The sequence below is a fragment of the Ictalurus punctatus genome, chromosome 7 (genome assembly GCF_001660625.3).
Source record: "Ictalurus punctatus breed USDA103 chromosome 7, Coco_2.0, whole genome shotgun sequence".
Lineage (NCBI taxonomy): Eukaryota > Metazoa > Chordata > Actinopteri > Siluriformes > Ictaluridae > Ictalurus > Ictalurus punctatus.
The window spans coordinates 3,545,434-3,559,154 of record NC_030422.2 but is presented as its reverse complement, the minus strand read 5'-3'; the positions used below and the strand labels follow the sequence as shown (position 1 = coordinate 3,559,154).

At 41.7% G+C, this 13,721-nt stretch overlaps 1 protein-coding gene across 1 annotated transcript in view; it reads left to right on the top strand.

The window, feature by feature from the left end:
- pappa2 (pappalysin 2) overlaps positions 1 to 13,721 on the top strand; it is a 97,176-nt gene that overhangs the window by 61,936 nt on the left and 21,519 nt on the right. The window contains exon 16 of the mRNA XM_047156612.2: positions 9,892 to 10,069. Within this exon, the coding sequence (XP_047012568.2) occupies positions 9,892 to 10,069 (178 nt within the window). The remainder of the gene's footprint in view (positions 1 to 9,891; positions 10,070 to 13,721) is intronic.

Genomic DNA, 13,721 nt, shown 5'->3' with positions numbered 1-13,721 from the left:
GTCACAGTGGCAATGACGAGAATGAGTCTTGCAGAAGCTCAATGGCTTGATTCAGTGAGGGTGCACTGTGTAAACAATTGTGTCATCAGCGTATACTCTAGCTGAATTTGTCCCTTGACCTATGTCATTTATATAAATTGAAAATAAAATTGGTGCTAAAAGAGATCCCTGTGGAACACCTTTATTAACTGTTAATTCTGTTGAACTGGAATCTTCCACTGAGCCACAATGCGTTCTTTCTATCTATTGAACCAATTTAGAGCCATTTCACTGAAGCCTAAACAACTAAGTATCTGCAACAAGAGTTCAACATGTCAACAAATAAAGTTGCACAAAGCTGACTTCTATCTAAACTTTTTATAATGTCATTTATAACTAGCATGGCTACTGTTGTAATACTGTGACCTGATCTAAAGCCTGATTGAAGTTCATTTAGAATGTTATTTTCCGTCAAAAACTGTTTTATTTGTTCATTTAAAAAAAGACTCAAGTACTTTTGCCATCACCGAGATTCTTGAAATGGGACAATAGTTATTTATGTCAAAGGGGTCTCCACCTTTTAGAAGAGGGACAACCATAGATTATTTCCATGCCCGAGGAATGACATTTGAAGTTAGACTCAAATTAAAAATAGAAGTGATAGGTTCTGCTATAAGATCTGCAGCGATTTTTAAAAAATAAGGCTTTATTTTATCAGACCCCACTGATTTTTTACAATCCAAATTTGATAGTGTTTTATAAACTTGTGTGAATAAAATAGGAGTAAAAGTGAACATCTGAGTTCAACATGAAACAGCTTCCACATTTCCTTTTATCTTATGTTCCCTTAAATTGCTAAAATCCTAAATTAAACCGGCAGAAATAAAATGACTAGTAAAGGCATTCACAATATATTTATATCTTTTATATCCTTGATTACACTCTCATTTACTTTTAAATAATCAGGCAGACTGGTCAATGTTTTTTTGACCAAAATATGATTTGGTCAATTTCTAAAACTTAGATGATTTTTTCAAATTTACAAATTTTCATTTATCATATTTAAATAGTCACAATAGACATAATAGTCCTTTAAATGCTATTCAGTGCTCACTATGGCTCCCTTCTGAGCTGCACTTAATGGAGTATTTCATAGTCTCAGGGAGTTTTTCCTTGCCACCATCGCCTCTGGCTTGCTCATTAGGAATAAACTTATTGTCACATTCGCTCTTCAAATGTTGACAACCGTGACATTGTTTACTATGGACACGTGCATTTGTTATGTTAGGTCACCTCCCTGTTCTGTCATTGGCTGTTGTATGAGCGTTTGTCTAGATTGGTGTCAGCCGTCAGCATTTAACGCGCTGATTATGTTCGTATATATACCGCGCGCCTCCCAGCACACAGCATGGAGTATTAGTTTAGATTCGATACGATAGATAGTCATAGTGATAGTCATAGTCATATTCTTAGTTATAGTCCATGTTAGGTTCCTTGTTAGAGTTATTTAGGTTAAACTTTAGATTTAGTCCACGCTGGTTTTTCCGCTCCCAGTTCTATGTTTCTTGTTTTGTATCTTAACCCTTTTTTCCGTGACCGCGACCTTGATTCCTGCTTTGCCCCGTTTATGCCTGTTTGCCGATCGCCTGACCTTTGCCTGTTTGAGGATTACATTTTTGGATCACGATTTGGATTTATCTGCCTGTGTCTCACTTAAATAAAACTGTTAAACTGCATTTGCATCCATCCTAATCTCCCTTACGTCTTGGGAAGTGACAGAATACTCCACCGTAACATGGATGCAGCAGGAGGACGAGGAGAGCATCACGGCAGTAAATATACGGATTACTGGCCACGATACAAATCAGTCCAGTTTCCCCAGAGGACTGCCGCCGAACTCCTGATAGAGACTTATGGGTTGGAGAGCCACCTGTTGTTGTTCCTGGTTCACAGCCAGGTGTACTTCGCTAGCCTGGCACATCCCAAGCCTGTCAAGAAACGGTGGCTGGAGTTCTAGCATCCCGGTTTCATGGCCCGGCCCGTGACTGGGTGGTGCAGCTGATCCATACAGGGTCCATTGCCCTCAATAACGTCACTGAATTTGCTGAACTTTTTCTGCAAGATTTCACGCAGCCAGGGCAACTAAAAAGCCTGGATTTACTGGAGAGGGGATTCAATGGGATGAACATGGCTGACATACCTTTCCACCTCTATTATGAGTGTGTGGACCAGGTAGCATCTGCAGCTCCGCCTCAGGTTCCGGCCAACATGGTGGAGGTGGCACTGACCTGTATGGCTGAGGGCTACTGGAAAGAGGCTCCGCTGTGGTGTCCTACGTGCAAGAAGCTAGGTCTCCAGTAAGCATTTTTCTTCTCAAAGATGCTTCAAGAGCAGCTGGACAAACTGCTACACAAGAAAGCCCCTGCGGAACTACAGCCAGAGCTCAATGTGGTGACCTCAGAGGTCCAGCTTAAGACCCACGAGGAGGTCTCAGCACCTGAGCTCCAGCCAGAGGTCAACATGGCAACCTTAGAACCCAAGCTCGAACCTGAGACCCATGAGGTGGGCTCAGGTGGTGGTCCACGTGGTGACCTCAGAGCTACAGCTTGAGACCCATGAGGTAGTCTCACCTGCCAAGCTTCAACCAGAGGACAACGTGGCGACCTCAGCCCAAGAGTTTCAGTCTGAGACCCATGAGGGGGTCTCAGCTCCAGAGTCCCTGGTCAAAAAGATGGCCAACCCAGGCCCTGCTCTTGCCAAGTTCCTGACCCAGGTGGAAGAGATGGCCAACCCAAGCTTTACTCATGCCAGGTTCCTGTCCCTGGTCGAAGAGACGGCCTCCCAAGCTTCATTACTATCCCTGGTCGAAGGGATGACCAACCCAAGCTCTGCTCATGCCAAGTTCCTGACCCAGGTCAAAGAGACGGCCAACCCAGGTCCTGCTCACGCCAAGTTCCTGTCCCAGGTCGGTGCCAAAGTCAGTACTGACCAGGTTCTACTCATGCCTGAAGTTCTGGTCATGAACAATCAAGCTCCAATCACACCGGAGTCTGCTGACATGACCAACCATGTGTCTGTTGACACAGACAACCAAGCTCTGCTCACATCTCAGTCTGCTGACACGACCAACCAAGTGTCTGTTGACACAGACAACCAAGCTCTGCTCACGTCCAAGTCTGTTGACATGACCAACCAAGTTATGCTCACGCCAGAGTCTGTAAATACGTTCAACCAAGTTCTGCTCACTTATAAATGTAAAAATTTATATCCTGAATTTACATATTTCTCTAAAGCTGCTTTGTGAAATTGTCCATTGTTAAAAGTCCAATAAAATAAAATTGAATTGAATTGAGTGTCACTTTAGGACATTTGTACCTTTGTAAGAGGCAACATGGCAACCGCAGAATCTGTCACTATCTTCAAAAAACAGCTAAAGACCCACCTTTTTCGGGAACTTGTAACCAACCCCTAAGCACTTACACCTCTACTCTGTGCACTTTGCTTCTTCTAGAACTCAATTAATAGATACTGTATGGTAGCATTACTTGTATTGTTCTCTGCTTGATATATCGCTTTGCTTGTATTTTCTCATTTGTAAGTCGCTTTGGATAAAAGCATCTGCTAAATGAATAAATGTAAATGTAGCACACCAGATGTGTACATTTACTACATTTTACAGATTGAATGATACTTCATAGCAAACCATGTGCTCTGTGGTAATTTTCAGTATTTCCCAATTGTCAGTAGAGTTCAGTATGCTCACTTTCGATTGAATTCAATTTAGTTTTATTTATATAATGCTTTTGACAATGGACAAAGCAGCTTTATAGAAATCCGGATATGGATTTAGATTTAGATCCCTAATGAGCAATCCAGATGCAATGGTGGCAAGGAAAATTTCCCTGAGATGACCTGAGGAAGAAACCTGGAGAGGATCTAGAGAGAAAAGGGAACTCATCCTCTTCTAGGTGGTACCATCCAAAGGAATCTTATTGCAAACTTTAGGCTAGCCATGTGGAGCCATCCTCAGCAACAGCAAGTGATTGTCAGGTGAAGGAGGCTCCAAGCAGAAGTACAGTATCAGGATGGGCCAGGCAGGTCTGGAGGAAAGAAGGAGGCAGGATCACCAGCATCTCATTGGGCAAAAAAAATATGAGAGAGAGAGAGAGAGAGAGAGAGAGAGAGAGAGAGAGAGAGAGCACATATTATTAGTTATGTTGTTGTCCTATAGTGGTTTAAGAGGATGTTCATTGTGTGCAAGCAGGGACTAGTTATGACAACATAGCATAGCTAAAAGGGAGAGCAAGAAATGAACACAGGCATGAGGGCTGAGGGCTCCTTGGGACATAAAGTGCACCACCAATACACTGTTATCAAATCTGAGTGAACAGAGTGGGGGACAATAGCATCCAAACATCACAGCTTACCAGAATCCTCTATACCCATTAAACCTCCAGGTCTGTGCTGCTACCTTTAACTTTACTCAAAACCTATTTCTATTGAATAACTATTACGAAAAGGCTTGAAAACAAATATGTAGATTTTCAGTCTAGACTTAAAGATAAAAAAAACTCTGAGTCCCAAACACTAATTGGAAGGCTGTTCCTTAACTGTGGGGCTTTGTAAGACAAAACTCAGTTCCCTGCTGTAGTCTTCAGTATTAGGTACCAACAAAGAGCCTGCATCTTTTGTACTGCAGGTACAGGTACTATGGTGTGAGACTTTTTGGGGGGGAATTAGTAGTATTACATAATTAATACAATATACAGTGAGGGAAAAAAGTATTTGATCCCCTGCTGATTTTGTACGTTTGCCCACTGACAAAGAAATGATCATTCTATAATTTTAATGGTAGTTGTATTTGAACAGTGAGAGACAGAATAACAACAAAAAAATCCAGAAAAACGCACGTCAAAAATGTTATAAATTGATTTGCATTTTAATGAGGGAAATAAGTATTTGACCCCTCTGCAAAACATGACTTAGTACTTGGTTTAAAAACCCTTGTTGGCAATCACAGAGGTCAGACGTTTCTTGTAGTTGGCCACCAGGTTTGCACACATCTCAGGAGGGATTTTGTCCCACTCCTCTTTGCAGATCTTCTCCAAATCATTAAGGTTTCGAGGCTGACGTTTGGCAACTCGAACCGTCAGCTCTCTCCACAGATTTTCTATGGGATTTAGGTCTGGAGACTGCCTAGGTCACTCCAGGACCTTAATGTGCTTCTTCTTGAGCCACTCCTTTGTTGCCTTGGCCGTGTGTTTTGGGTCATTGTCATGCTGGAATATCCATCCACGACCCATTTTCAATGCCCTGTCTGAGGGAAGGAGGTTTTCACCCAAGATTTGACAGTACATGGCCCCGTCCATCGTCCCTTTGATGCGGTGAAGTTGTCCTGTCCCCTTAGCAGAAAAAAAACCCCAGAGCATAATGTTTCCACCTCCATGTTTGACGGTGAGGATGGTGTTCCAGGGGTCATAGGCAGCATTCCTCCTCCTCCAAACACGGCGAGTTGAGTTGATGCCAAAGAGCTCCATTTTGGTCTCATCTGACCTCAACACTTTCACCCAGTTGTCCTCTGAATCATTCAGATGTTCATTGGCAAACTTCAGACGGGCATGTATATGTGCTTTCTTGAACAGCGGACCTTGCGCGCGCTGCAGGATTTCAGTCCTTCACGGCGTAGTGTGTTACCAATTGTTTTCTTGGTGACTATGGTCCCAGCTGCCTTGAGATCATTGACAAGATCCTCCTGTGTAGTTCTGGTCTGATTCCTCACTGTTCTCATGATCAATGCAACTCCACGAGGTGAGATCTTGCATGGAGCCCCAGGCCGAGGGAGATTGACAGTTCTTTTGTGCTTCTTCCATTTGCGAATAATCGCACCAACTGTTGTCCCCTTCTCACCAAGCTGCTTGGCAATGGTCTTGTAGCCCATTCCAGACTTGTGTAGGTCTACAGTCTTGTCCCTGACATCCTTGGAGAGCTCTTTGGTCTTGGCCATGGTGGAGAGTTTGGAATCTGATTGATTGATTGCTTCTGTGGACAGGTGTCTTTTATACAGGTAACAAACTGATATTAGGAGCACTCCCTTTAAGAGTGTGCTCCTAATCTCAGCTCGTTACCTGTATAAAAGACACCTGGGAGCCAGAAATCTTTCTGATTGAGAGGGGGTCAAATACTTTTTTCCCCTCATTAAAATGCAAATTAATTTATAAAATTTTTGTCATGCGTTTTTCTGGATTTGTTTGTTGTTATTCTGTCTCTCACTGTTCAAATACAACTACCATTAAAATTATAGACTGATCATTTCTTTGTCAGTGGGCAAACGTACAAAATCAGCAGGGGATCAAATACTTTTTTCCCTCACTGTAACACAATACAATACACTAAACAAAATCAGTTTTATTCAGAGCCACTGCAGTGTGGATAAAATGGGGTGATGCAGTCATATCTTCTTGTCCTGGTAAGGACTCTAGTGGCTGTTGCACTCTGGACAAAGTGGACTATTTTTTGTGCATCTTGTAGTGACATTATATTTATTATCTTAGGAATATTTCTAAAAGCTACCCTAGTAATTTTATCTACATAAGCTTCAATTGAGAGATTGGAGTCAATTACACCAAGGTCTTCCTGCTACACATAATGTAACTGAAAGGCCATCCAGAGTTACTGGGTAATCAGAAATCTTACTATGAGCTGCCTGTGGTCACAATACAAGTATTTCTATCTTTTCAGAATTAAGTAGGAGGAAGTTACTCAGCATCCAGTGTCTAATGTCAACTTATTTCCCTTATTTACTCAATTTAATCGGGTGTCTGTCATCTGGCCTTGATGAAACATACAGCTGTGTGTTATTGGCATGACTAATAGCATGTTTATGATGACTGTACCCAGAGGTAGCATATATAGGGAAAGTCTAAAGCAGGGCCTTGTGGAACACCAACCCTTACTTTAGTATGCATAGAGAAGTCACTATTTACATCTACAAATTGATAATGGTCAGTTAAATGAGACCTGGGCCAGGAATGAGCCATTTCCTTAACTCAGGTAGGCCAGTAGTAGGTCAGTGGCCAGCGCTGTCTTAGTACAACCTTCTGGCAAATCACGCTATTGACATTTTATTTTCCTAGAAATCCTGCTATAAGTGCATCATCTTATATGTGCAAGTGAGCAAAATAGATGGTTTTACCTATTGAATTTATTTGTATTTAGAGCAGATATATAAAGCTTTAATTGTTAACTAACAGCATATAGAGAGACTGTTTAACATTTTCCCCCATCTCATTTTCATTTTCATTTAGCATGACATTTTATATGTGTAAAGGAAACAAGTCCTATATAAAATCTCTTTAACAAAGTGTGTGTATCGATGGGCACTTATTCTGGTTTAATATTTATGTTTTTCTGTTAGAACAGACATTAAAAAAAAACAACTGTTAACTAATAGTAAATAAAAATATGAGCATATGATTAAATTGGTGTGTAATACACACACACACTGGCTATGAGGCTCTTGGCTGTTTTTCCTATACACTCGCTCTAAGTGCAGCATTATACTGTATATGTGTATGAGAAAGATATATATGTATATTTGAGTTACCAGATGGTGTGCATGCATACTTCATTAATAATGATCTACCAAACTATTACTTTATTACTTACTGATTAATTTACCATTATTCATTAGTAGTTAATAGTAGTGACTTAGATATTCATATAGTAATTCTCTAGACAAACAGAATGGTATACAGTGGTGCTTGAAAGTTTATGAAAACCCTTTAGAATTTCCTATATATCTGCATAAATATGACCTAAAACATCATCTGATTTTCACGCAAGTCCTAAAAGTAGTCAAAGAGAAGCCAATTAAACAAATGAGATAAAATATTATATTTTGTCATTTATTTATTAAGGAAAATTATCCAATATTACATATCTGTAAGTGGCAAAAGTATGTGAAGCTCTAGGATTAGCAGTAAATCTGAAGGTGAAATTAGAGTCAGGTGTTTTTAATCAATGGGATGACGATCAGGTGTGAGTGAGTGCCCTCTTTTATTTAAAGAACAGGGATCTATCAGAGTCTACACACAAGTTGTTCTACCACAGAATGGTTTAAGAAGAATAAAGTTAATGTTTTGGAATGGCCAAGTCAAAGTCCTGACCTTAATCCAATAGAAATGTTGTGGAAGAACCTGAAGCAAGCAGTTCATGTAAGGAAACCCACCAACGTCCCAGAGTTGAAGCTGTTCTGTACTGAGGAACGGGCTAAAGTTCCTCCAAGCCGATGTGCAGGACTGATCAACAGTTACTGGAAACTTTTAGTTGCAGTTATTGCTGCACAAGGGGGTCACACCACATACTGAAAGCAAAGGTTCACATACTTTTGCCACTCACAGCCATGTAACATTGGATCATTTTCCTCAATAAATAAATGACTAAGTACAACCCCAATTCTGAAGAAGTTGGAACAGTAAGGAAAATGCTAATAAAAACAAAGAGGAATGATTTGTAAATGCACTTTGACTTGTATTTAAACAAAAAAATTATAAAGTTAAGGTATTTCATGTTTTACCTAATCAACTGCATAGTTTTTTGAAGGTAAATGTTTATTTTGAAATTGATGCATGCAACATATTCCAAGTTGGGACAGGGGCAACTTAAGACTAATAGCGATGTGATCAGTTGAAATAAGCAGCTGATGTGAAACAGCTGAGGCAATCGGCTAATCATAGTATATAAGGAGCCTCCAAAAAGGCCTAGTCCTTCAAGATCAAGGATGGGTTAAGGCTCGCCAATCTGTCAACAGATCCATCAGCGAATAATCCAACACTTTGAGATAAATTGGTAGGATTTTGGGCATTTCACCTTCTACAGTCCATCCATCCATCCATCTTCTTTAGTCATGCCAATCAGCCTACCATGCATGTCTTTGGACTGGGGGAAGAAACCGGAGTACCCAGAGGAAACCCATGCAGCACAGGGAGAACATGCAATTCCCACAGGAATCAAACCCACGACCATGGCAGTGTGAAGGCGAACGTGCTAACCACTAAGCCACCGTGCGCCCACCTGCTACAGTGTACAATATAATTAAAAGATTCAAGGAATCCGGTCAAATCTCTGTGCGTAAAGGGAAAGGCCGAAAGCCACTTCTGAATGCACATGATCGCTGATCCCTCAGACATCACTGTCTTTATAAACTGGCATGAGTCTGTAATGGATATCCTGACATGGGCTCAGGAATACTTTGGTAAACATTTGTCAGTAAACACTATTCGCTACTGCATCCACAGATGCAAGTTAAGGCTTTACTGTGCAAAGCACAAGCCATACATCAACACTGTCCAGAAGCTCCGCCGACTAGTTTTTTTTTTTTTTTTTTTTTTTTTTTATTAAAAGAAAAGGTAATGTTACACAGTGGTAAACAGTCGACTGTTCCAACTTTTTTGGAGTGTGTTTCAGTCATCAGATTTGAAATGAATGTATATTTAAAAAAATAACTTAGTTAAACATTGAATAATCTGTTAATAATGTGTTTTCAATATAGTACAGAGTGAATTGAATTTTCATGACTCTTTTTGCTTGTTTTTTTGCATTTTCCATACTGTCCCAACTTTTTCAGAATTGAGGTTGTATGATATTTTGTCTCATTTGTTTAATTGGGTTCTCTATATTTACTTTTAGGACTTGTGTGAAAATCTCATGATGTTTTAGGTCATATTTTGCAGAAATATAGAAAATTCTGAAGTGTTCACAAACTTTGAACCAACACTGTACATACACAATAAGACAAAAAAAAAGTCTAATAGGTATAAACAGGGGTCAAGGAATCAGGGTGCATGATAAGTTTAAAGCATTCATCAGCTACATTATCCTGTGTCTCTGTCTGTGTCTCCATTTGGTTCTTAGAGTGTTGTAGAGCTGAACTGTGTCAACGGTGTTTGGGACCGTGTGGTGAGCTGTGAGCCAGTGGACTGTGGTCTACCTGATAACTCTCACGTCTATTTTGCCTCCTTCACCTGCCCCTGGGGTACGACTTTTGGCAAGCAGTGCACCTTCTCCTGCAACTCACCCTCCACATTGCAAGGTAACGCCCTCAGTATATTCATGTTTTCCTTTCTTGTTGTGTTTAGGCATATTTATATATCCTCTACATATTTTTATGTATGCTTGAAGTCTGCTTTCATTCAGCTGGGGATTTGGGGGGGGGTGCATACAGTGGGAGAAACAAGTACTGAATGTGTCAACATTTTTTTTTTTTTTCAGTAAATAAATTTCCAATGAGGTTATTCACATGAAAATTTCACCAGACTTCGGTATTAACTCAAGAAATCTGCAAATATAAAGAATTTACAAAATTAAAGTCCATAAATAAAGTTGTGTGTAATAAAGTGGAATGACACAGGAAAAAAGTATTGAAAATGCTAAGAAAAAGCAGTTTTCCAAGGCAAGGTAAGGCAAGGAACCAGCTGAAATCCGTAAGTAGTTAGAAAGTAATTATACCCCCTATCTGTGCAAATTAATATAAGCTGGATTAGTAAATTGATGGTCTATAAAAAGACTAAGGTGTCACACAAAAAACACCTCATGATGAGTAAAAGCAAAGAGCTCTCCCAAGACCTTCGCAGCCTTATTGTTGTGAAACATATTGATGGAATCGGATACAGATGTATTTCAAAACTTCTGAATCTTCCAGTAAGCACCATTGGGGCCATTATCCTCAAGTGGAAGCAACATCACTCCGTCATCAACCGGCCACGCACAGGAGCTCCTCAGAAGATTTCTTACTAGGGAGTCCGAAGAATAGTCAGAAGAGTAGCCCAAGAGCGAAGGACCACTCGGAAAGAGCTCCAGAAACACATGGAGGCAGCAGGTACCATTGTCACAGAGCAAACAATAGGCAATGCACTCCTTGAAGGAACGATGAATGGAGCCCTTTACTGGGAGATTCTTGAGAAGAATCTTCTGCCATCCACCAGGATGATGAAGATGAGACGTGGGTGGACCCTCCAGCAGGACAACGATCCAAACATACAGCAAAAGAAACTCTCAATTGGTTTCAGAGAAAAAAATCAAGGTGTTAGAATGGCCCAGTCAATCACCTGACTCAAATCCAATTGAACAAGATTTAAAGACAATATGTTTAGAAGAATGGGCCAAAATCATACCTGAATACTGCTTCTCTACTAAGTATTAAATAAATTTCAGTTAGCTTGTCCAATACTTTTTTCCCATGTCATTCCTCTTTATTACACATAACTTCATTTATTGAATTTAATGTTTGGATTTCTGTATATGTGCGGCTGTCTTGAGTTAATACCAAAGTCTGGTGAAAATTTCATGTGAATAACCTCATTGGAAATATATTTCCTGAAAAAAATGTTGACGCGTTCAATACTCATTTCCCTTACTCTGTGTGTGTGTCCGGGAATCGAACCGCCAACCCTATGATTAGTGGACAACCTGCTCTACCACCTGAGTCACAGCCGCCCACAGAGATTAAAATCTCTTTTGTTCATTGGAATCGTTGTTTCACTGAGTAACTAGACTCACTGATTTTGATTACTTTGATTTTTGAAGAAACACTAGACCCTTTAAGCCCAGATTTGCTTTAATTATTTCAATGTCCATTTTATTTTACAGACTGTATACCCATTTTATTATAACTTACTTAGTAACTAACCCTAGGAGTACCCTAACTATTGTAAAACTTAATTTTAGGACGTTTAAAAGAATATTTTTAACAATAATATTTTGAAAACAGGTTTCCTGAATACTGAAGTCATTAGGTCTATACTTTTGGATTATTATTATTATTATTGTTGTTGTTGTTGTTGTTATTAATCATAATAATGTTAATATTAATAGTAATAGTCAAAAGGAAATTATAAAACTATTATAGAAAAATAATAAAGTAATAAAGCAAGTGTAGAGCAGTAGTTCACTTCAGATTTTACTCCATCTAAGCTTTCAGCCTGCATCAAATTCTTTGTACTTGTTACACCACGGCGAACTCGCGGCCACCGAGCCGGCGTGGACTACATATCCCAGCCATGCCCGCGCTCAAGTTCGCCGGAGTACTGAGTGCCAACACCTGTGCGCCACCCAAGGTTATTTAAGACCTTGTTAACGACAGCGCGGCGTGAAGTAATGCTCAGTTTTCCCCAAACGCTAGTAAGTTACCAAGCTTCCTACTACGCTTCGGACTTTCTTGGTTTAAGGACTCTAGCCTCGTTTATGACTTACTATTCCCGGATCTCGTCTTGGATTCTCTCTATTGCTTCGGACTGTGTGCTTTGTGCTTCACGCTTCCCTCGCCTTTCTGTCACTGCTTGGCCCGTGCTTGCCTCCCACCTGGTAATGTAACAGTTTACTTCGCCTATCATGGAGGGAGCGGGCAACCCAGATTGGGCATGCGCTGGTCAAGAACAAAGTCATGTGATAAGCGCTCATCGACTCGAGGGCAGCAGAGAACTTCATAGATGAGCAGACAGCGCGAACCCTCGGCCTCTCCATCCAAGCCCTGCTCCAGCCACGAGAGGTGCACTCCATCAACGGGTCCCCAATAGGACGCGGGGTCATCTCACATTGTACAGCCCCAATCACCATGCAAGCCAGTGCCCTCCATTATGAAACCATCATCCTGTATGTCATGGTATCTACTCATCACCCCATCATTCTCGGCTTACCATGGCTCGAGCGCCATGACCCATAGATATCATGGGCGGCCAAACAGGTAACCAGGTGGTCCCCTTACTGCCTACGTCACTGTCTGACGGGCCCCACGGCTCCAGTAGCCGCCACCACAGTGGAGAGCCCCCTATCCCCTGTCCCTGTCACCTTGCCATCAGAGTATCATGACCTCCGTGAGGTATTCAGTAAGGAACGAGCAAGTGGCCTACCTCCACACAGGGCCTATGATTGTGCCATAGACCTCCTCCCCGGAGCCAGCCCGCCACAGGGTCGAGTGTACCCGTTCCCCCAAGCAGAACAGCGGGCCATGAACGCATACATTCAAGCGGCACTCCAACAGGAGTACATTCAGCCATCCACGTCACCCGCGTCCGCTGGGTTCTTCTTCGTGGAGAGGAGGGGAGGGGGGCTACGACCATGCAACGACTATAGGGGTCTCAACCAGGTGACCGTTAAGTACCATTAGCCCCTGCCACTAGTGCCCGCAGCCCTTGAACAGCTGAGGTCCGCATCCTTCTTCACAAAGCTGGACTTACGCAGCGCATACAATCTGATCTGCATCAGGGAGGGCGACGAGTGGAAAACGGCCTTTAGCACCACTTCCGGGCACTATGAATATTTGGTCATGCCGTATGGACTCGCCAACGCTCCCTCAGTGTTCCAAAATCTGATCAACGATGTCCTGAGGGATCTATTGGGGCATTGCATCGTCGCGTACATTGACGACATACTGATCTACTCAATGTCCCTGAAGGAACACATAAGGCAGGTCCGAGAGGTGCTGTTCCGCTTGATGGAACACCAGCTGTACATGAAGGCCGAGAAGTGCGAATTTCATCAATGCACGATCACGTTTTTGGGGTATGTCTTCAGTCCGGAGGGGGTCGCCATGGACCAAAGCAAGGTGAGGGCGGTGGTGGACTGGCCCACGCCCCTGGGGTTCCTGGGCTTTGGAACTTTTGTCGGCAGTTCAACTGAGATTTTAGCAAGAGTAATTATGATGTGGGGAACCGGGAGCTCCTGGCCGTCAAATTGGCCCTTGAGGA